The sequence below is a fragment of the Hibiscus syriacus genome, unplaced genomic scaffold (assembly GCF_006381635.1).
Source record: "Hibiscus syriacus cultivar Baekdansim isolate YM2019G1 unplaced genomic scaffold, ASM638163v2 tig00014370_pilon, whole genome shotgun sequence".
NCBI classification, from domain to species: Eukaryota; Viridiplantae; Streptophyta; class Magnoliopsida; order Malvales; family Malvaceae; genus Hibiscus; species Hibiscus syriacus.
Window position 1 is genome coordinate 807241 of NW_024062323.1, and position 25455 is coordinate 832695.

The 25455-nt window shown below is 35.4% G+C and overlaps 1 protein-coding gene and 2 pseudogenes across 1 annotated transcript; all 3 read left to right on the forward strand.

Moving 5' to 3' along the window:
* The first annotated feature begins 10458 nt into the window (after positions 1-10458).
* On the forward strand, positions 10459-16348 carry LOC120207149 (annotated as a pseudogene).
* On the forward strand, positions 11805-21018 carry LOC120207231 (glutathione S-transferase zeta class-like). Its single transcript, XM_039206749.1, has 11 exons — positions 11805-11816; positions 18316-18330; positions 18420-18501; positions 18700-18756; positions 18831-18916; positions 19684-19767; positions 19868-19921; positions 20005-20080; positions 20279-20340; positions 20485-20544; positions 20754-21018. The coding sequence occupies exons 2-11, from the start codon at positions 18322-18324 to the stop codon at positions 20850-20852; spliced, it is 669 nt and encodes a 222-aa protein (XP_039062680.1). The 5' UTR covers positions 11805-11816; positions 18316-18321; the 3' UTR covers positions 20853-21018.
* A 254-nt stretch (positions 21019-21272) lies between these two features.
* LOC120207230 lies at positions 21273-23947 on the forward strand (annotated as a pseudogene).
* The last annotated feature ends 1508 nt before the right edge of the window (positions 23948-25455 follow it).

Consider the following 25455-nt stretch of genomic DNA (forward strand, 5'->3'; position numbering starts at 1 on the left):
AAGAACAGATCTTAGAAACCGAAACGTGTCACGGGGTTCAGTCTAAAATTGCCACTGCCTGTTTTAAGCTGCGTAGAGGGCAAAAGACGCCATCTACGGTGAAAGTGACTCAGCTGTTACTTTCCTTTTCTACACAATGAGCCAAAACAATCCCACTAGATCTTCGATAATGACTTGCTTACCCACAGGTTTATTTTTTTGATTTTGAATACTACAAATAGTATGAGCCTAATAAATGAATAGGGATTCTTTGTTTGAAAACCCTGGAAAGTGTTGTACAGTGGGGAATGAGAAATTACCAAGAAATGATTAAACTTGCGGAAATGGATTAGTGTTATTCTAATATCTCTATCGACTTCTGAGTTGGCTTGTATTAAGGTTACTTTTACAAATGGAAAGACATCGCCATCTCAAAAGCTAGCAACATTCTTACGCATGGATCATGGATTTTTTATTCTTTTTTCTCTTTTGCTGTGTTTAGATGTCAGGTAAGCTCGCAATACTATGGATGATCAGTTGATGTGAGCGTAATGAATTTGACATCACTGGTTAATTTTTGGTATTCTAATTATCTTCCCTTCTTATTACGTCTCACCCTGCTATATTAGCATTGCCAGCTAAAACTCGCTTTACTTAAAATGGAGATTTACCAATATAAAAGTTTTTCCCTGAGATTTTTATGTTCCAGATAACCACATTTACTCTAAAAAACCTAACTAAAATAAATATGTTATCTCATTCATTTTTAGTTGGGTCATTATTCTTTAATGAATCATTTATTAAAATATCAACTCACACATCTTTCGACTCAACATTTTTCGCTAATGTAACTCAAAAACACTAAACAAATAAAAACTACTGACATAACTTAAAATGACCGGAATGAAATATCAACCAATGTGATTTGCCTCTTTCATTCAAACTTATCTCGTTAAGTCTTAATACCAATTGTTTTAATTATCATATAAAGATATACTACACGTGAACCGTTCCTTCATAAAAAAAAAATTACAATTATTCTTCCACCGTTATATTTAATCACCTTATCTTAATAAAAAAATTACATTTTTTTCATGAGATCAATAACTACATTATTAATTCACATGTCTCGATCAAATTATTTCTTTTATTTTATCTGCAATTTCTTATTTAATAATAGTACACTTTTTTATAGATTAAATATTCACATGCAGACTTAATTTGAATATAAAGAATATAGTTGTCAAAGATTGTATTATTAAAAATAAAAATATATTTTTGAAATCCATTAACGAAGTAGTTTGTAATTTTATAAATTATAAAAGTTAAGCAATTAAAATATTTAAGTAATTAAAATTAAAGCTGAAAACGTTGACTAAAAAGATCTGAAGAGTATTTAAAAGTTTTTTTATATTAGAATATGAATAACTTGTATTCCATATATATAAATTATTATACAACTAGTGAATTGAGCCTACAAAAGAATTTGGAATATTTATTTAAAAAATAGTTCGTATGAAAATAAATTAAATTATTTTAAATTTTCAAAGTCTAAATTAAAAGATAATACGTGTTTAAGCATATTTAAATTACATTCAAGTCCAACTAAATATAGTGATAACAATTATACCAACCATTGGTTAGGTTGAATCAGCAACCATAATTATTCTTAATTTTTATTTTTTTCACAATTCATTATTTTTTTCCAAATTTCTCTTATTTTCTCTTTCACCCTAAATGTAGTGATATTTTATGGTCTTATGCAAATGAAATGGGCGATGATTCACATCGCATATGTAACAAATATTAACGTATTTCAATTCTAATTAGTAAAGTTTTAAAGTCGTAACATCAACATTAATAAATTGATATATTCTATTAATAGAATGAGAAAATCGCCTCAGTGACCAAAAAAAAGTTATAATATACGATTTTAACCAACTTTTTTTGGATTTGCCAAAATGACCAACAAAATCGCAACGCGAAATAAAAATCGCAACGCGATCCCCAGAATCGCAAATCAGTTTCCAGAATCGCAAATCAGTTTCCAAAATCGCAACGCGATTCTTGAAAATCGCGATGCGATAGTACAAATTCGCATTGCGATTTTCCAAAATCGCAACGCGAATATGAAAATCGCAACGCGAACACATAAATCGCAACGCGTATCCGTAAATCGCAACGTGTATCCGTAAATCGCAACGCGTATGGGTAAATCGCAATGCGTATCCGTATATCGCAATGCGTATCCGTAAATCGCAACGATAATACATAAAATCGCAACGCGTATCCGTAAATCGCAACGCGATATTTAAAGCGCCATTATAATCGCTACGCGTATTTTATTTTCAAATTACAAAAAGAATATTAAGACAAAATCCCGTAATCGCAACTCATAACCTAAAACCTAAAATCACAACTCAGTCCCATCTCCATCTCTCACTCTCTACGGCGAAGAAATCCGTCCCCATCTCCGAAGATTTCCGTCCCCATCTCCGGCGAAATCCCTCACAACCATTCACGGTCAGAAATCCCTCACAATATTCAGAAATGGAAAATCAACCTCCGAGGGTTAGTTTTTTTAATTATTTTTATTTTGAAATGTTTGCATTATTGTAGGTTTTTCATATTGAAACTGATGATAAGTTTACTGGTCATTTCAATAATAGATTAACCATTTCACTTAGATTTCATTTCGCGTTACGATTCTGTCGTTGCGATTTTCATTTCGCGTTGCTATTCTCTCGTTGCGATTTTCAAGTTAGTATTTGTCTTTGTCTTTGTTCTGTCTTTTGGTTGAAGTAATGCAATCCATTCAAGTTTCAATTTGCAGAAGAGTCGCAACGAGATAAATGAAAATCGCAACGAGAGAATGACTGTCGCAACGAGAGAATCGCAACGCGAAATGGAAATCGCAACGAGAGAATCGCAACGCGAAACCAAAATCGCATTGCGATTTTCATTTCGCGTTGCGATTCTCTCGTTGCGATTTTCATTTCGCGTTGCGATTCTCTCGTTGCGATTGTCATCTCGCGTTGCGATTCTCTCGTTGCGATTTTCATTTCAACCAAAAGACAAAACAGTGTTGCAAATTTTAGTTTAAAGAATAAACTACTACTTTTATGTTTATTGTTTTTGGTATATCTTCACAGTGTAGTTTTTGGTATATCTAACTTGGTATGTTTATTGTTTTTGTAGAAATTTTTTTCGGCTCAATTGACCTTGAGAAATAAAGTCAGCCTGGCCACTACAATTGCAAAGAAGCTTTCACCTGCTCAAAGACAATTGTTTGAGGAAACCTGCTTCGGGCCATGGCTGAGAGTACAGCATCCGGGTGGAGATGCTAATTTGACCCATTTGTGGCTTCAGACCATGACATCAAATCTACCCGACAGTATACAACGTGGTGAGGAAGAGATATGGTTTCATTTTCCACCAGCGTATACTTGCTTTGGGCGGAAGGAGTTCTGCTTAATCACTGGTCTACGATTCGGACACGATGATGTAGGCCGGTACACTCGTCATATCGCCCGCCCATCATGGTTATCCCGGGTTTTTCCGGATGAGTCAATGGAGAAGCCGAACCTACATGTCGACGACCTGAAGAAATTATTTAATAAGAAAGCTGGTTTCACTCGGATGGAAGACGTCGATGTTGTCCGAGTATGCCTTCTACTACTTGTGTATGCCGGCTTTTTAGGCAGAGAGGCCAGACAACCTATTCATCGGGAGCTAATAATATTGGTAGAGGACCTGAATGCATGGAATCTGTTTCCGTGGGGTTCGTATATATGGAAAGCTACCTGGACTAAGTTGTCGTCTGCCTTTGATGACCGCAAAAGTTTGCGGGGCGATGGGTCCAAATACACTTTGTCAGGCTTTGTTTGGGCCTTTAAGGTAAGAATTTCTATATAATGTTTCTAAAATTATAATTAATTATTTAACAATTACTAATTTTGTTATTATATTGTTTGTAGATTTGGATATTCGAGGCTTTCCCCAGCATGCGTACATATACAATTTTGGATAACACCCTTTGGGCTAAGACCGCAGTTGATTTTTATCTACATGAGCGGAGCAAGGGGTGTTTCACTGACATATGCAAGCTCACCGATGATATCTTTTTGTTGCTTGAACGGCCTTGGTGGGGCGTATTATTAGGGGTCGAAGACAATGGCTATTTCGATGGGGGGGTAAGTCTTATATTTTTCTTATATTTCAATTTGATTAATTTTTTTTTTAAATTTATGTAAGTCACTAATATATGTCTTTTTTTGTAAAACAGCATATCGATGCGTGGGTGACACGTCTTCTAATAATAAGAAAACTTAAGAAAAATAAAAATATACGATATACAATAATGCCGACGTCTTTTCACGCCGTTCACTTGAAGAATGCACGAGATGAATCATTTGATTTGGGCAATGGACAAGCTAAACTTTATCCTGCATGGTGGGAGGTCGATAAGGTTAGTATTTATTTTAGATTGAGTTTAAAGGTTTTATGAAATAAGTGCGCAAATGAATGAATTATTACTTATGATTGCAGGTGTTTATCCCTGTTTTGGAACGTAAACATTGGATTCTCGTCGAGCTTCAGCTCCCATCCCTTAAGACAATAGTGTATGACAGCATGATAAATTACATATCATTGGCTGATTTAAGAGATGTTATTAAGGGATGGAGCTCTCATTTGGCTAAATTCTTGGATGCGATCAATTATTGGACTCGTTCTGGAAACAAGAAGCCAAAGAAGCTCAATATTACAGTTATTAGAGACGAGACCGCGCCACAACAAACGAGCGGAGCCAGAGGAGATTGTGGTCCTCTCGTATGCTTGGCGTTGGAGCGTTTGACGACGGGAAGCATCAAGTATCTACCTCCCACCGATAGAGATAAAGCTGCAGTAGGCTTGTGGTTTCGGCATTATATGGCTAAATCGATATATACGAGACGCTGCCTACCTGCATCCGCGTTATAAAAATGTCCATAAACAATTGGTAAGTTTATATACTTATAAATGAAAATGTTTGGTTAAGTAACTAGAATTCAATAATTTGCGTAGAAAGTGTTGTTTGAACAAATGTTTGGTTTCTGCAGGTTAATCTCAGAAGTGAACTGCGTGAAAATGATGTCGAGCTGCAAAAGTTGATTCAATAGTTTAATTGATTGTTTTTTGATTGTTTAATTGATTTGTAAAAGTTGATTCAATAGTAGATGATCGGAAATAAGAATTATTGCTTATTTTTTGATTGTTTAATTGATTTGTAAAAGATGATTTGTAAAAGTTGATTTGTGTAATTGATGCGAACATAATTCTTATTTGTGCTTGTTTAATTGATTGAAATGTAATGGTTGATTTGTTGATTTCAATCTGCATTATGTTGAAGGCAAAAATGACTATCGCAATGCGAAATGAAAATCGCAATGCGAAATGAAAATCGCAACGAGAGAATCGCAATGCGAAATGAAAATCGCAATGCGGAAATGAAAATCGCAATGCGTTTATAATTTCGCATTGCGATTATCTCGTTGCGATTTTCATTTCGCATTGCGATTTTCATTTCGCATTGCGATTCTTTCGTTGCGATTTTCATTTCGCATTGCGATTTTCATTTCGCATTGCGATTTTCATTTCGTATTGCGATTTTAATTTCGCATTGCGATTATGTCGGTTCGATTTTCATTTCGCATTGCGATTTTCATTTCGCATTGCGATTCTCTCGTTGCGATTTTCATTTCGCATTGCGATTTTCATTTCGCATTGCGATTCTCTCGTTGCGATTTTCATTTCGCGTTGCGATTTTCATGTTGGGATTTTCATTTCGCGTTGCGATTGTATTTTCCGTGTTGCGATAGTCAAATGCATGCCTAATAGTGATAACAACTGAATAACAAGAGTTGGTTAAGTCAAAATGGTTGGCCTGAGTCATTAATTCAACTGAAAATGTTAAAAGTTCACACATAAAATCCACATAATACAACGTTTGCATATGAGCTTTTGATGGCAACGTTTACATAATACACATAAAATGTTAAATGTTAAAACGTTTACATAATACAACTGAATAACAACGTTTACATAATACAAAGTTCACACCATATGAGCTTTGGATTTTGATGAGGATCCATATTTTGGTAGAGGAAAAGATGATTTTGATGGCACTGGTGATCCACATGTCAACCTTGTATGACCACTTTCCTTGCACCGACTACATGTCGATCTCTTCTTCTCTTCACCCTTAGACGGTATACGATCGTGACTTTTTGGTCGGCCAGGTAGCCTTCTGTCCATGGCTGGTGGCAAAACTGTTTGTAAGTCATCTGGTATGTCCCACTCAGAAGGATGTGGAATAGGGTAGACAATCTCGGCATAAGTCTGTCGATAAACTTCTGTAGTGTAGCAATCCATAGCGTATGCGCTTGAATCATCTTGGTTTAATGAAGAGCAACTTTTATAACATGGCCACACGGATAACCAGATGTTTGCCATTTCATACAACTACACGTCTTTGCATTTAGATCGACTAGCCCATTTAAGTTATTATCCAGTACTTGAAACAAAGTGTTTGAACATGGTTCAACTCTCCATGACGTTGACTTCACAACACGTTTCGTTATCTTTTTTCAGTCCATGGTGTAACACGATGTTCCAATGTTCCTGTAAATTTAAATAAACAATACTTAGTAAAATATATAAATATGATAAGTTACGAATTCAAAGAAATAATACCTGCATGGTTTCTTTTCTTGTAGTACCACTGTTGAATAGAGGCTCGAAAAAACTCCATTAACATAGTAATGGGTAATTTCCGGGAATGACGACTTAGAGCGTTGATTGATTCTGCACTATTAGACGTCATGAAACCATATCTTGCTCCAAGTTGATGTACTCTTGACCATCTTTCAAACCCGACATCTTTTAGTGTTTGAGCACACTGAGGCAAAACACGTCTTAAACAATTTATATGCTTATTGAAATCCACTTCCCGATAAGCTTTTACAGCCTTCCAGTATGTCCATTTGTGCTTTTTATACCAGCAGACCTTGATTTTAGATTTCTATACAAATGAACACCACAAAGTCCATGAAAAGCATCTGGGAAACACCTTCTAACAGCGTTGTCAATTGAGTTTGCCCTATCGGATATGATTGTCAGATTGCTAATAGGACCTATGCAATCCCTAAGATGCCCCATAAACCATGTCCATGAATCAGAGGTTTCAGATTTGCCAACCCCGTAAGCTATTGGCAATATCCCATTGTTAGCATCCATGGCTACTGCTAATAAGTTTACTCCAAGGTATCGACCTTTCAAATGTGCTCCGTCAACTATAATAACTGGGCGCATGCAAGTAATAAACGAACGAATCTACAAAATAATATACACAAGAAATATAATCATTTAAATGTGAAATGCATGTAACTAACAAAAATGAGTCAACAAAATTATATTGATTTACTAACCGTAGCACCAATGGCGATAAACAGCAACTCAAAGCGTCCATCTCTATCTGTTTTGATATGAGTTACCGACCCAGGATTTTTCAGCTTTAAATTGTGACAATAAGCCGGCAGTTGGGCAAACGATGCTTCTGGCGACCCCCTCAACAATTCCAAGGCATAACATTTGGCTCTCCAAGCTTGAGAATATGATATACTAATCTTGAACCGAGCATTCATGTCAGTCATAATTTCATGTCCCCGATATACCCTGCCATTCAAAAACATTAACTCAGCCAGAAAACCACCCAACACCTTTTTGTTTGCCTGTCTATGGTGAGGAAAAACTTGGGTTCTTGAACATGTATGTTTATCAATAAAAGTCCTAACTTGAAACATTTTGCAATCTTTTATTCTCTTTGCAATCATACGCCACGTACAGTTTTTGTCAATCATACACCTTGTTTCGAAACGATCTTTGCTTGATTTGTTAACTTTTAGTTGATAGCCATCTTCCACACATTTCGTATATAAGCTATCTTCAAGTCTTCCTTTGTATCAAAACAATCATCTTTCTTGATACGAATAACTTTTGTGTAACAATCAACTGCTTTCTTTATCAACTCTTCTTCCGGTATCTGAAGTAATTCTGGCATATTCCAGTTATACGCCCGTGGCATTTTCTTTTCTTCGGGGACTTTTTCTTCTTCTTTTCTTCTTCAGGATTATATGAATTACAGAATGGATGTTCAACATGTTCATTCACAGTCGTAACTTCCTCCTCATTATCATCAACATTACATTCTTCGGCAACGCTGTTTCATCATCAAAATTCGGGTATTGACCAATATCAATATCATTACACGCATGGTCTGTTTCTTCTTCTGAAACATCATCAAAATCCGTGTATTGACCAATATCAAAGTCCGGATATTGACCAAGACCAAATTTCGAATACTGACTAGTACTCACAATTTTTTCTGTTGGCTCATCATCGTCTAACTGGTCAATACGAAAACCGGAATTTGGTGCTGAAAGTTGATTGGGATTTGGATTAGAGAAAGGTTGTGGGTTTTGAGAAAAACTTAGTTGATTACTACCCGCTACTGACCCACAATACTACTTCTAGGTTCAACAACATACAATGTAACATCATCTTGTGAAACACTAATGTAAGCAATGAATCGTTCAACATCTTCATTGTCGGTTAACAAATAAACTTTACCATTTCTCTGATAAGATAGCCTAAATCCACTTAGGGGCTCTAAATTCAATTTATTTGAAACACGTAGCATTAGAGTTTCATAAGTTAACTTTTGTAAAGACAATTTTAGTGAAGATTTATGGGTAAAGGCATATATTGTAAAACACCATTAACATTATCCCATGACCCTCCAAAACACAAATCTATCCAAACATGATCAACATTAGATGATTTCATGGTTGTAACTAAACAACGAGATGCGAAACTAAGACCTGTTGCCGGATGGGGAAGGATGTCGTTGGATATAGGAACGGATGTCGCCGGAGAGAGTGATAGATGGAGATGGAATGAGTTGCGATTTAGGGATTTAGTTTATGATTTCAGTGTTATATACCCAAAATTTCAGTGTTGTGATTTACAGATTCTCGTTGCGATTTACGGATTATCGTTGCGATTTACAGATTCTCGTTGCGATTTACGGATTATCGTTGCGATTTACGGATACGCGTTGCGATTTACGGATTATCGTTGCGATTTACGGATACGCGTTGCGATTTACGGATACGCATTGCGATTTACGGATACGCGTTGCGATTTACGGATACACGTTGCGGTTTACGGATACGCGTTGCGATTTACGGATACGCGTTGCGATATACGGATACGCATTGCGATTTACCCATACGCGTTGCGATTTACGGATACACGTTGCGATTTACGGATACGCGTTGCGATTTATGTGTTCGCGTTGCGATTTTCATATTCGCGTTGCGATTATGGAAAATCGCAATGCGAATTTGTACTATCGCATCGCGATTTTCAAGAATCGCGTTGCGATTCTGGAAACTGATTTGCGATTCTGGGGATCGCGTTGCGATTTTTATTTCGCGTTGCGATTTTGTTGGTCATTTTGGCAAATCCAAAAAAAGTTGGTTAAAATCGTATATTATAACTTTTTTTTGGTCACTGAGGCGATTAAACTTTTAATAGAATACGATGAAAATAATATTTTAATTCATCTACATATAATATAAAATGAAGGTCAAAACATGATTCGGCTTTCAAAGCAGCAACATTGAGCCATTCGAATGCGCAGCATCCACGTATGACTCTTTGACGAAGAACGTAGCGTCCTGGTAAAACCATGACCTCATTTTATCCAAGTGGGATCCACGCGTAATGTGAAGTAACGTTCGTCAAGTTATATATTGATTACGATATATAACAAACAGCGTTTTTCCTCTCAAGATTGGAGTAGTTTAAAAGTTTAAGCGATGAAAAATACAAAACATTATGTATAAAGAAAGAACGGTAATAACGGAGTTGTCACCGCGCCGTCCGGCGATTGTCTAATCCGTGTGGTGTGAATGGGAAGCATTGACAGAAATTAAAATCCTGTAAGAAGAAATAATATTGAGACACGTGGCAATAAAGGTGCGAGTTCGATGACTGAGTGATGACGTTGGAACAATTCCACATGAGAAAGAACAACATCTGCAATTCTGAATTGAATCCTAGTATAGTGTAGTAGCTTGTGTTGCCTCATGTCTACCTCATACATTTGTCCTTTCGTATTCCCCGTTTCATCCATTCAAGTCGCAAAGTTGGATTAAATCCAATGATTCGTACTTGTTAACGAAATTTGTCACGATTAATGATTAATTGGATCCTATATGTATTTGTTTATCGAACAAATATATTCATTTAATTATAAATATTAAGAAAACGGAAACCCTAGTAAGCTGCGGACGACTAAAGCATGCAAGAGGATATTGGTGATCAACCAAGGGAAAGGACATTGGGATGGATCCAACGAAGAAGACTTTTTAACCGATGGAAGAAGACAAAAGCCTCGCTGAGCAACCAAGGCAACAAGATGATGGGCCACATGGTGCGTTGAAGGACATTGAACTTCCTCTCGTCGGTACAATGATAATCAGCATATTACTTTACCACAAGGGAGTTGAGTTTATTATTATTATTATTATTATTATTTTGATTTAAGATGTTGGAAGTTCGAGTAACAAGGTTCCCACAAATTTTGGGAAGTCCTCCTTATGTTATGTCCTAATATGACATCGTCGGTTCTGCATGGCAAACACACTTTAACGTTGAATAATTGTCAGATTAACGTGTTAATAAGTAGGAGCATTTGAGTTTGTTATTAGGTTTGTCTTCGCTTTAACTAACACATACAGTCTAATCAGAGCTCAATAATATTTTATATTACACCATGAAGAAAAACTGAAAGTCCCAGGTTTTCCCCACTCGTGCAGCCAAAAGGAAGATGAATCGGACTTATTTATCATCTGCTTTACCAATTTTATTACCCACAAAATTATTATAAAATTACGGGATGTCGCTTATGATACGGCAAAGATGTTTCCAAGTCCAACTTATACTAATAATAGATTTATAATTTGTTTTAGGAACTAAAGTGGTAGTCAAACTAATTAATTGAAATCGTGATGATTGTATATAAATATTTAGCTGCAATGATGCCATATTGGTGTGTGAACATTACTATCATGCCTGCACCGCTGCAGTTGTAAAAGCGGCAATCATTCAGTCCTTTGCACCAATTCCCAGAATATGAAGCAGTCACTCTCATGCATGTAATTATAATATATATTTTGGTACTCCGTGCTGCAGATTATCTAGCTAGTACTCCACAAGCTTAGCTTTTCTCTGAAAGGGTAATTTAATCATTAAACAATGTTGAGGGCAGCAAATCTGGTCCTACTTTTCAGAGATCTTTAGGAATACCCTTTTGGGGCATTTCTTAGACTCAACTATCTAATTTTTCAATATTGACAACCTGGGCAACTTCTTGTAAACAATCTCAAATAAGGAAGCTGACAAATTGTAAAGCCAGTGTCCAGCTTAAAGATTAATAAGTGGTTCCTTAATTGGTTACAAGTATACCACATGTTTTAGTTACCTCTGAAGTCAAATCTGAATTAACATTTTATATTAAAATCCATATCTAAACTAATATTTTCCATCATAATGTTATTGGTCTTATTGCCACAAGGCTAATGCGTAGTAATCTTCTGACCATTTTCAACCTCTGTTTTGAAAATTGGACCGGATCGGTCGGTTCAATCGGTTTAACCGAAAATCGTTGTTTAATCCGGTTCAATCTAAATCGGTTGAACCGTTATTAGTGAACCGGCCAAAACCGTTGAACCGTTCGAACCGGACCGGCTGAAAACCGAAAAAAATCGGGAAAAACCGGGATTTTTGTTTTTTAAAAAAAAAAAATTAAACCAAACAACGTCGTTTGTTAAACGAGCCAAGTCGAACTCGAGTATTGCGAGCTCGACTCGAACTTGAAAACTTTAAAATTAACTCAACTCAACTCAAACTCATAAGCTAAAAATTATCAAGTTCAACTTAAACTCGAAATATAATATTGAAACTTGAACTCATAAAGGCTTGAACTCAAAAAAAAAATTAGAAGCTCGATTGAAGTCTAAAATTCGAGCTTGATTGAAGTGAAATAATAGTTATATAATTATAGTTATATAATTTTGTTATGATTTTTTAGCCCCAAATTTATTTTTTAATTATAGTTATATAAATTATATTTATTGTTTAATATGTTTTACCTTAAATATTATGTTGTAGTTAATTTGAATCATTTTGTTTCACTTGATTTTATGGTTTTTAACTTATATATGTTATGACTTGCTTTGAATATGACTTGTGATATAAAAAATTATTTTTTATTAAATATTTTTGGTATTTTTATTTAATTTTTTAAATAATTATGACGTCGTTCGGTTCTTCCGACCGGTCGGATCGATTCGACCGATTGAACCAGTGAACCGATAGCATGACCGGTTCGCTAACCGGTCCGGTTCTAAAAACCATGTTTTCAACCTTACCTCTATTAGGGCTGCTTAATGGCGGAAAAGAAACATGTTTGATTCCGTGATACGTTAATAAATGCTTTGATAATTAAATTAAAAATCGAATGAAATTTTAGTGATCACGTGTGTAGTTTATCCAATAAAAATAGTAGTGAAAATAATTGAAGAGATGGGAGGCGGAGGAGGCATCAAATTTTCACCCTTTGGTTACTTAAGCGTCCCACGTACGCACCAAACAACCGGCGAGCGGCGCGGCTCCACAATTTGACAGTTTTTCGGCACTATTTTTCTCTCTTCACCACTTATATTAGTTTAATTAATAACAATCGTTGCATACAATTATTATGACCTGAAAATTTATAAGTAATCGTTTAACGATGTAATCACTCACAAAGAGAAGAAACTAACGACTTTGATTAATGGTCCCGATTGGAAAAAATTGAATGTATGTACAGTGTGATGAGTAGTGCTGACCAAAGTCTAATAGTTCATTTTAAGAAGGACGACCGGTTCAGAATGATATAGTGTTGTGATTTGATGTATTAAGTTTGTAATTTATAAACAATGGGTTTGACCCTACACTTAAAGTTGCACCATGATGCCCATAGTATCATGGCCGGTTGCTTGGCTTAGTTTGACATGTTTGCAGTGATCAGTTATTCTTCCTCGATTAAGCTTTGGATGAGAGCAAATGAAATTTTTAGTTTATTGTTCCAATTGGCTACTCTCTGAATCTTATTATTAAAATTACAACAAATGCGCCGGTAGAATACATGACTTGGGTATGCTACAATTACAACACATTAGTTTTCTTCGTGTCTAGAGAACTTCAAACAAGAGTTGAATGTGCAGAGTAGAAAAATAGGGCCCAAAAAAGGCAACAACATCCTGGTTCGAAGCCCACAAACACTCGGATCAGGCAATGAATCCAACCGCATACCAAGTATAAACATGTAATTTTTTCATGGTGGGAACTTTCATTAAAATATTAAAAAAATATTTTTATATGGAAAATAACATGAACGATTACGTAAAGATGAGTATTCGACCGAGTTGATTAAATCAAATATAAAGATATTTTATTACTTAAATTTCATTTATTCTTTTGATTTTCTAATTATTCACTTTTCAGATTGAAACAATAATGATTCAGGGAAAAAATATTTAATTCAATAAAACAACCTAAAATTATTTTAGGATCTATGATATTTATTAAGATGGAGGACGAACTAATGACGTGTTTCAAAAAAATTTATATTAAAATCGTCACGTGAGATGACTAGTTTTAAAAATTGTTAACAAATATTTTAAAAAAATTTGTCACTCCACGTGACGAATTCTGAATCATTGTATCAATTATCAATTAACTTATGGACCGTCCTATAAACGCAAAATTATTTCGCCTGGGTTATTAGGCTGATTCCGTCTACCGATTCAAATTCAAAATTTTATTTTAAACTGAAAGTTAATTTAATTATATATTTATATTTTAAAAATAATTTTATTTAAACATAATCAAATTTATTTATTCTTAATTTCGGCTATCTAACTCGAGACTATTATAGATTAAAAACTGAAACAAAATCGCTATAATTTTTCAATAAATATTAAAAAATGCCTATAAACTCGCATCTTTTTTAAGACAGATAAACAAAGGTGAAAACAGGAGAATAAAGAAAGCAAGGTGAAGAAGAAGAGGGAGAAGGGAACGGCGTGGGGGTAAAACCAGCAGATCAATGATCTGATCTGATCTTTGTGGGGGCCGAGAAGAAAAGCTGAAAGTGGAGGGACAAGAGAAAGATGATGGATTGGAAGATATTTGTTGTCCGACGTAGGGCTTGCACGTGTCTACAACTGCAGCTGTTGGGAGAGAAACACAGAGAGTTGAACGCAGATTGACTGAGACTGACTGCCACTAAAAATGGACAGATGATATATAATTTAAAATCAGTCTTTTCTTGCAGTCTTTTCTTGCCTGACCCCACGGTCACCAACAGAACCGGTAACAAACCAACCCAGTTTTTCTCTCTAAATACCCCTTATTATCCACCACTTCCTTTCTCTTGCTCGGATCCCTGAGAATATTATTTCCTTTGTTTCTAAAAAGCAAAGAAAAGGTATCAGATATGAGTTCAGCAATAAAGGAGGTGGGCCTTGTGGCTGCAAATTCCTCCGCCGGAAGTGCGTGAAAGGATGCATATTTGCACCATATTTTGATCCGGACCAAGGCACGGTTCACTTTGCTGCAGTACACAAGGTTTTTGGTGCAAGTAATGCTTCCAAGTTGCTGCAGGGAGTACCGGCACAGGCGTGTTGATGCTATTTTTCACTTTGTTATGAGGCTTTGGCTAGGGTTAAAGACCCTGTTTATGGTTGTGCCGGCCAAATCTTACCCTCCAAAAAACAGGTAGGTCACTCTTCTCTTTTCTTCCGCACTTGCTGCTTTAAAGGTGAGGCGGCGGCTTGTTAGTATAAGGAAGAACTGATAAATTCATTCAAGACAATGGCAAACATTTTCCTTAGTTCATTCATGCATGCAGTCAAACAATTAGATTTAAGTGAAGATAGATTAGGGATCTGTTTATTATCATTAGAAAACAAGAGAAAAAGAACCTTCAATTTGCCAAACATAAATATTAAGAGTTTCATTTCATGTATTTTCTTCTACATGCAACAGAGTTACAAACTTTTTTCTCAATTATAAATGTGTAAGTAAGCTTTGTGGTCCATAACTACTAGCCTAATCAACTATAAGTAAAATCTACAGCCATATTTGGATGAGTAACCAGATTTTCATAGCACCTCGAAACCCTTTAAAGAAAAGGCTAAATCTTAGTTAAAATTCCAAGTTTTCATGCAAACGTGTGCCTTGAACGGTTACCGTCCGGTAAAAGTTTGACAATGAAGCACTATACTTTGTTGTATTATATATATGGTGGAAGCAATCTCTCAAGGTGAGTCAAAGGCTTTCACATGCATTTCAAGAACATTACATGGGAAACTCAAGCTACATACTAGTTGGAAATGTATGTTTTTTTTCCTTGGCTAACCATTAGGTTTTTAAAAAAAAATTGAAATGGCAAAATTCATACTATTTTACCGTTCTCCAAGAGAGATCTGAGAGGAGCGCTGAGTAAGTGGTCTGGTTGCTTGCCGGAGCCTGCAAGCAAATTTAGCAACTCGAGAAATATTCCAAGTATTTTAATTTTGACTTTATTAATCCATTCTCTTAACATTTGTCTTATCTATGTAAGAAATTGCCTAGAAGACTAGAAAATTTAGTAATCTTATGAGCAACGTTATAATGTATAATTGAGATACTAGAGAATTGATGGGTGGTTTTTTTATTGTATAATCGATGAATCACTTTGCCTCGGTTATGTAACCTCAACCTTACATTATGTTAATCTTATTTTCAACCTGGTTTCTGCGTTTCAACTGCGGGTAAACTTGGAAGCACTTTACATGTATGAACCCTTGTATTGGTAAGATGTAGTATTAATGAATTCATCATATTGTAGGTAGTGAATTTACAAGCAGAGGTAGCCTACGTGCAGGCCCGTGTTTCTTCATTGCAGCGTCTCACTCAAATGCCGCCACCTAAAGTCGAATGCCAGTCACCCACCAACGTTCATTATTCATTGGAAATAGGGCCCGACATGGTACGTTATTCTAACACGTCCATCGTCTTGGATCCCACACAACTGCATCAGCCTTCAATCGAACTTGCAAGTTCTCTAAATCACTTTGAGAAGGGAATAGACGAGGAGGAGCTTCAATCTTTAGACCGGGATTGTGTCTCAAGGTATCTACCCGGTATACGATTCCAGCTTTCTACTTCCAACTAAAACTTGTTATTGCTGTTAACTTTTATAATGTGTTTTGTCCCGGATAGTCACTATTGATTCTGGAATCTGATGAAACTATCACCTTTATTCCTACTACATATATAATTTCTTTGTCATTATATCGAACATCTTGTCACTGTCACCTTTATTCCTACTACATATATAATTTCTTTGTCATTATATGGATTAAGTAAATAAGAAACATTATTGACGCAACTGAGTCCATTATTTAATTGATTTATAGTACAATAGGAAACATGGTGTATTTGATCTAGCCTCTCAATTCATGTAAATTAAAGATTTTGCATAAGATAGCAATGTCAATAACAAATAATTTTTCCTCTTGGACACCCATTCAGCTTAAAAAGAATATTTCCAAAAAAAATTCTCAGTTGAATTGGATCAAAGATACTTTTACTGAACAGTTTTTCTCCCTCTATCTTCAAACATTTTTTCAGCTTCTCTTTTGTCTTCAAGTGTCATTTTTCTTCTTTATCTTCGTTGTTTCATACTCTGGGACTTTCTTTTTCTGGTGAAAGCAAAGACATCGAGTTACAAGTTTCCATACACAATCTAGAATTTATTTTGGACAAAAAGACACCCTAATTTATCTTGTTAATGAAGAGCTAGACTGTTAACTCTCATCATTTCAGAATTTTCTGCCATGAATACTTGGTTGTTAAGCGTTCAAATTTTCATGTTACACCTTAAAAAGAAGCTACAGGTGATGAAGAAGTACCACAAAAGATTATTTTTAAACAGCCGTGACCAAGACCATTGAAAAATCAACAAATGAATAATTTGCATACCAAAACCAACATTCGAGACAATAGCCAACAACTCCCAGATTATCGGTAATAATCACACGGTGTGCCAATAACTGTGCAACATCAATAACCAGTAGCTAGTGATCAACTTAATCAACAATCTATTCCCAATAACATCACAAACAATCACTAACTTGACCAATTTACTAATTCAACATTGCAATCATATTATGCTAGATTATCAGCGATGATGGAAATGATTAGTGGTCGAAGAAACAAGAAGTTTGTTGTCGTGCGATTGTTGTGCAGCTGAATTTCGGAGAACGGCAGGACAAATAAGACCGTCATGATTAAATCGAAAGTGGCAGACAATGTTGACGGTGATGAACCGTCGCTTGACGATTGAAGAACCTAATGAACGGAACAATGTTGAAATGATGACTGAAAAACTAAGTGAAGATAAGTGACAGGGATAAAATTTATGGTGGAGGCAGAATCATTTAGATCGTCGATGTCAGATCAAACTGTCGAACCGATCTATGGTATTATCATTGAAATCGAACGGAAAAATAATGATAAAGAATTCTCAACGGTTAAGAGATTAAGATTTTGTGAAGAGGGCAACGACAAAGGTTTTGTCATTGAGGATTCTTTGTAGTCAGTATCTTAATTACTAGGATCATCGACGGTGAATCATAATACTCTGATAATATGATGAAATTTCTGCATGATTATAGGGGATGGATGGGAAGCGTGTGGGTCATTTCTAGAAAATTTAAAATTACTACATATTTTAAAATTTTTAATGTATTTTCTATTTTTAAATCTAATTTTCTTAAATTTTATAAATTCATCTATTCTTAAATTTTTTTCAATCCTAACATAAAATATTATGTCTTCCCTAATTAAGGAATATTGTCAAACCGCGACAGTCAATAGAGTAGATAAACCAGCAGTTATATGTTTGTTTGATGGATTGTGTGTAGCCCCTTACATTTTATGGCTTCTATAGCCCAATATCAACAAGTTATAAGAGACCCAACTAACTTCTAACAAATTACTAGCCAACTTCAACTAACTAATTAAATTATTAACAGCCCAATTGTCTCCTTTCTCTAACAGTCAACAGCTTTAGCCCAATTTTAATACAATTACAAGCCTTGTCAACAATTACCAGTCTGCCTGAACTCTGGAACTAAGCTCCCAATGGCAGCTGTAAGATTTTTAGAGCACACTATTATTTTTAATCCATACCCAAATTCTACAAGTTATACTCTCATTTTTCACTTTTTTTTTGTTGGCAGAAAGATAGTCCAAAGCTCGGTTTGTATTCATACTGGCAGAGCTCATGCTCATGGCGTGTTCGCTTCGCTTTGAACCTCAAAGGTTTGTTATCTGTTACCACCTTCCCTTGATCCCTATTAATTTCTCTCTAATTGGGTTTCTCTTCAAATTCATTAATTACTATGTTTCCGATCATTTCTGAATTATCAGCGTTTTTATTTTATTTTATCTTTTTGTTGAAACAAGGACTTACTGGTTTTCATGAGTTTGCTTTGATTATGGGTTTTTACGGACTTGTAGGGATTTCATACGAGTACAAAGCTGTGAACCTTTTAAAAGGGGAGCAGTTTACTCCAGGTGAACTCAAAGAAGACACTGAGATAAGCCCTTTCAATATTATAGAGTGAAAGTCTAATAAAATTGTGTTGCAGAGTTTGAGAAGTTGAACCCTCTCCATTTCGTTCCCGTTCTTGCTGATGGTGATGTGTTCATATCTGACTCATATGCTATCTTGATGGTTTGTATTCCTAAATCGAATATGGAATGATCTGATCGATTGATTTCACTGTATAAGTTTAGGAATCACAGGCCCTTGTACTATCTTTGACATGATGATGTTCCATGAAAGGGTTTAATTTGCTATGGTTTTCATGTATCCTGCTTCTTCTTCTTTTTTTTTTTTGAAACGAGGTACTTTGTATTAAGAGAAAACAACAAAGTACACCACCCCAAGACCCTCGGTAAAAAACCTCCCTAAACCTATTCGGAGGAAAAAGAGTGATCTTTGGGATAGTACAACAGGACAGTTTATAACAAATAATACACCATATGTTGCCTCTACACTTAGTGCAACTCAACTACCGAGGCCTGTACATCAAACCATGAATACAACTGTTACTAAAAACTGCAGACTTGGCCAGAAACATAACCAAAACCAGATCAAGACCAAAATCCAAAACCAAAACAAAAACAAAACACCTAGCAGACCATAACCATATCTTCTAAAACCCAGACATAATTAACATGTCCAAGCAGAAAGACAGACACCAAAACTGCAAGGATCATTCACATAACACAATAGATTCCGGGACACCGAACAAAGTCTAGCACAAAGGGAATCAACGATGGCCAGAGGTAATTCGCCCAGACACCGACCTGAATCAAAACTTTAGTGAAAATCTGATCCGCCGAGATCATGTATCCTGCTGTTCTATCGTTGAATTTGTTGTTATTGTCAATTGAGCTGAAGTAATTGTTAATTTGGTACTATTCTTGGTTTACTAGTATTTGGAAGAAAAATATCCTCGAAGACCTCTCTTACCATCTCTCTTACCATCTAATCCCCAACATAAAGCTCTGAATCTTCAGGTAAGTTTCTTGGAAAATGGCTGCTATATTATTTGGAAACCTGTATTGGGAAATTGGTGTCTTTCTTGTGCTAGTTTCCTGACTAGTTTATCATCCACAGGTTGCCAGCATCGTCAGCTCTAGCATACAACCTCTTCATATGCTGTCAACTTCGGTATATTCTGTTATATGTATAATTATTCGCGCTCAAGTACTAATGTTTTAATCCAATATGTTACCCTCTTTCATATTTCTTAGAAATATCTCGGGGAAAAGGTTGGTCCGCAAGAACAACTTTTGTTTGCTCAAACTAATGTCGAAAAAGGTTTCCATGGTAAGTGATTAATCTGTTCATGAGATTAACATTTCAATGTTTTCAGATGTCTAATTCTTAAATATTGTAATGTAGTCCCTCCTTAACTTTCATTCGTGTTAGTGTGATCGTGTCGTTTTGTGTACATGCAAAACCTCTAATGAATAGTTGATGTTTGTGAAGTCATTACTTAATACAGCTTGCTTGCTTGCATTGCAGCTCTTGAGAAGTTGCTGAAAAATATTGTTGGCAAATATGCCACTGGAGACGAAGTATACATGGTATGTTCAAGCATAAGTAAAAGATGAATGACCGGTCTTGAGAAACATACTGTATATGAATTTGTTCTCCTGGTTATTTGTTACTATAACCCGTTTCTTCGTGTGATGTTCAAGCATAAGCAGTTGTTTTTATCTCTGTCATAGGCTGATGTATTTATGGCACATCAGATTGCTATGGCTACAGAACGGTTTAAGATCGACATGGTAAACTTGCCTTTGTTTTTTTCTTAGATTGTGAGTTATCAGACTTAAATGTCACATTCTTTTGCTCCTCCATTTTTCAGAAGTTATTTTACTAGAAGCACTATTGCATTTTCAATTACCGAAACATGAACATGTTCGAGTTTACGCGAATGATAGTCGTCGTTTCCTTTTCGCTACCTGACATGATTGTGTAAGCTTTGTTGATGCAGTCCAAGTTCCCTAGTTTAAGTAGGATATACGAGTCCTTGAAGGCGATACCGGAATTCTTGGAGTCGTCCCCTGAAGAACAACCTGACGCTGTCAAGTGACCGGAAACCAGAGCTGCTACTACTACTACTGAACTTGGGAGCAAATAATTTTGTATTTATCTTCTGGAGATTTTAGTGTTTATGCTGCTTGGTTGTTTTGTCTTTTTCATATGAAAATAGCTATAATTTTATTTAGTTTTTGTATTAGATTCTTTATTATTATTGTAACACATTTTTTAGAGGATGAATTTGATGTTGTGTTTTTAAATGATTTTTATTTAATTATGAATTTATTAACGAATCTTTATCATTATATGTACTTTTATGTTAACGTTTGTTATATTTATAATTTATCGTTAATAATAGTAAAATCAAATCTTTAATATATTCGGTAAAAACATTTTGTCGTCTATTTTTCACTCAACCAAAATTTAGTCATAATTTACTTCCTCCGGCCAACTGAGTCAACTGTGCCGCGTTTACCCCCAATCCGTTTGGGGTTTGAGTCGGGAAATTAAATAAAAATAAACATAATTCTCTCCCTGACTCCCCCTGGTTTGTCTAGCAACATGGATTCCACTCCTTACCTGGATTCCCGAATCCCATAAATCCTAGATTTCTTATTTTATCTCAGAACCCCCCCCCCCCAACTCCTCCTTGTTCTTATTCTGCTGTTATCCCTGTTTTCTTATTGACTCTTCTCAATTATCTCAACTTGTGACACTGTTAGCACTGTCAGAAAGAAAAAAAATATCAAATTTCTGCCTCTTTTTTGTTATTGATTACCTGGGTATTATGCATAGATCTGGAACGACAATGGCGTGGAACGTATTCAAGTTTTGTACGGTTCTGAGGGGTCTGGGCTCGATTATGATGCTGTTGGTTTTAGGGGTCGTGGGTGTCACATATTACTCTGTCGTTGTGACCAATTATGGCCCTGCTTTGTTCGATGGTGGCCTTCAGTCCCTCGCGTCTGTTGTTGTTTTGATATTATTTCATTGCTTGGTAGGTCTCCAAGGTTAACTCTCTTCTCTTCTCTTCTCTGTTTTTTTTTTTCTCTTTGGAGTGGTTTTGCTCGATTGTAGATATTGTGCTTCTGGGTTTGGTACCTACAGGTTTAACATATCTTTTTAGTCTGCTATTTCGCTAAATATCATCTCCATATTTAAATTGAATTCAACCAATTTATCTAAAGATACCCAAGCTTGAGTTTTGTGCTTGATCTAAATTTTCTCCCTTTTTTTCTTCGGTGTTGTGATTCGGTTAAAATTTCATAGTTCTTTCTATCTGTTATTTGTCAGTGAAAAAGAGCATATCTGAAGTATTGTTAAAATACAAGCCTCCTTTTCGGACATAGTTTATGACTTTAGATGCTAAAATAATAAATTGGGTTATGGAATTGTGATTAATGTAATCAAATTGCTAAAAGAATATATATAAACAATTGATGATTTTAAGTGTGGTGGAAACTGACTCTAAATGTGGAAATTTTGATGTGATTCTGCAGTTGGTTTTGCTGTTGTGGAGTTTACTTTTCTGTTGTTTTAACTGATCCGGGTAGTGTGCCACCTAACTGGAGGCCAGCCGTGGATGAGGAAAGAGGGGAGACTGACCGGTTGAATGATCCGGAGTTCAATGGTTTGCAGCCAGACTCATCGAATCAAAGAATTCGATATTGTCGGAAGTGCAACCACCTGAAACCTCCACGCTGCCATCATTGTTCTGTTTGTGCGTTCTTCATATGCAAAATTTCTTCGTTCCTTTTCTTGATCAGCTTATTATACTGTTATTTTTTATGATCACTTTCATATCGACTTCATTGTTTTAGGTGGGAGGTGTGTGCTAAAGATGGACCATCATTGTGTGTGGGTTGTCAATTGTGTCGGTGCACAAAATTACAAGTATTTCCTTCTTTTCTTGGTACGTCTCCTTTATTTTCATCTTAGATTTAGGTCTTATGTGCTATATTAGTCTTATCTTATAGAAGTTCCAATTTTCAAATGCATAAATTCAGTTTGTGGAGCATTTCTTTTCGGCTTTTCGCTCTCGCAGTCTTACCTCTCTGAATTGATTATTGTAACATAGGTCCATTTATGAGATGTTGCTGGAGTAATGCTTCTGCTTTCTTGGCATTTATTGGACTTTGATTTTAATCCTCAATGCAGTTTTATACTTTGATTTTAATCCTCAATGCAGTTTTACACATTCCTCGAGACAAGTCTTGTGACGTTGGCCTTATTGTCTAATTTCCTCACATTCTTCAGTGATGAGGAAATTCCTGGAACTCCTAGCACCCTCGCTACCACTTTTCTTTCCTTTGGTATGTAGGTTGCTTGGCCAGTGTTCTTCTGACGTATTTAACTTTATTTTTGTTTATGTTGACCATGTCTATGCGCTAATATATGACAATTTTCTCTTGTCACAGTTTTGAATCTCGCGTTTGCATTGTCTGTCTTGGGGTTTTTGATCATGCATGCATCTTTGGTGTCTGCTAATACCACAACTATCGAGGTATTGTGTTCATCTTGAATTTTGTTTGTTGACATGTCATTATAGTTTAGTACTATGCCATAATACCAAGAGTGAATCAAAATGTATATACCACAACAGAAGGCACATCAACTGAAAACCTAGTGAGAATTTATGTCCATCTTCCGGCCAGATATGTTGTATTCATTCACCCTCGTTAGGATCAAAATGCAATATAAATAGACATAGATTTACTGAAAAAATCTTTGGTTTTTTGAGCAGGCATATGAGAAGAAAACCTCTCCAAAATGGCGTTATGACCTTGGCCGAAAGAAAAATTTGAACAGGTTAACTGTTTTTTGCAGTCCTTGCTGTTTCCTATTGTTTTGACATGCATTTATAGCATAAATGAACAATTCATATAATGTTCATTTGATGACCGTTATGGTCGAAATCCGTAACATTTGAAATCAGAGTTCGCGCTCTTATAACAGGTCTCTCTGGCAAATATCAACTGTCATCATCACTCATTGGTTACACAAGTTCTTGTGCTTACGCAGGTGTTTGGAACAGGCAAGCTATACTGGTTTATTCCAGCTTATTCAGACGAGGATCTACGACGAATGCCAGCACTTCAGGGTCTTGAATTCTCATCAAAGCCTGGTTTTGATTCGCAGGAGTTCTAAAAAAGTCAAATCCTCATCCACAGCCAGGAAATTTGGATAAACTTTCTTATAATTATAGATATGGAAGCCTCCTGTATTCTCTCGTACAGGTTTGTTACTCAAAATTTGTCTGAATATTCATTTTACGTGTACAGGTATATTACTCTGCGGTCAAATTCGTGCCTAAATGTTCCTTCTCATGGAAAAAATAACTAGGATAAATATAGGTTAATTTGTATTTAAACCAGACTCGGATTCAATTTCAATCCAAAACTCAAGATAATTATAAAAAATAATAATTTAAATCAATTTCAATCCATCACTCATATATACGTTTTTGCCTTAAAATTTTATAACGAACATAATTTAATAGTATATTATTGTATTTTCTTAATATGTTCAAATGTTTTGTTATTTTGTAAGAAAATTGTTTTAAAAAGTCAATGTGACATCTCGGACTCGTATCTGGGTCGGGTACGGGTTGGGGTGTTACAATTAAATTTTCCTTGTCTTTGATAAGCTCTCGAGCTTGTCTAAAGAAAACAGGGGGGGTTAACTTATATGCTATGCCCTACTCAAATTAAGTTGTAGATAAGTTATTGGACCTAGTGACCAATGTGTAACTCCCATCTGGCTCTGTAATTTTTGGAACAAGTTAGATGTTTCTTTTACAAGTAATTAGTTTTATTGAGTAAATAAATATAAGTTTGTTGAAGGATTAAATGGGTTGTGTTGGTTGTTAGCGGTTTATCTCTTTTGGTTTGGATGAAGAGGCGTAGTCAATGATAAATTTGTCGTTGAGTGAGTGTTGAACTGTTTTGTCTACATAAGGAGGTAGAGAAGAGACCAATAATGGTGAGGTGATTTCATTTAGGCCGCATCTCTCTTGATCTTGATCGAAAAGTTTTATAGAGACCCTTTAGAGTTAATGTAAGTCGTAAGATTATTATGGCTACTTGTAGAGTGGTAGGTTAGGTGAATATGGTTAGCTGGTGGTAAATTTAACGTTGATATGTCAAGTAGGGGTCATGTCAATATGTTGCTGCTTCTCGAGGGGTATTAGATATTCAAGATCATTCTTCCAAAGACGTTCTCTTTATGTCTTTCTACAGATATAGACATTCTCTTTATGTATTCTTACAAAGAGGTTCTTTCTCTGGAGGTTTTAAGTTATGGATGTGAATATTAGGTACAATAAATTTTAATAAAAAAAGTATAATTCATTTTTAATAAAATTTAGAGTGTATTGATCATTTGTCCTAAAATTATCATAGAATTAAACTGATGGAGATCACATCTAGGAGTAGGAGGTTATGAGTTAAGCCCAAGTGTTTTAACTAATTGAGCGAAAAGGATTCTTCTTGTTCCGAGATTTTTGGACTTTAACAGGGTGGGATAGTGTACCAAGTTTGGAGAGAAGGGATAAAATTTAATAGAATTTAAAGTCTGAATGCTTTAGTCGAATGCTAGTAACTATAAATTTTATTATAATTAAACATCTTTTTATTTGAGGGATGGAATCGTCTATT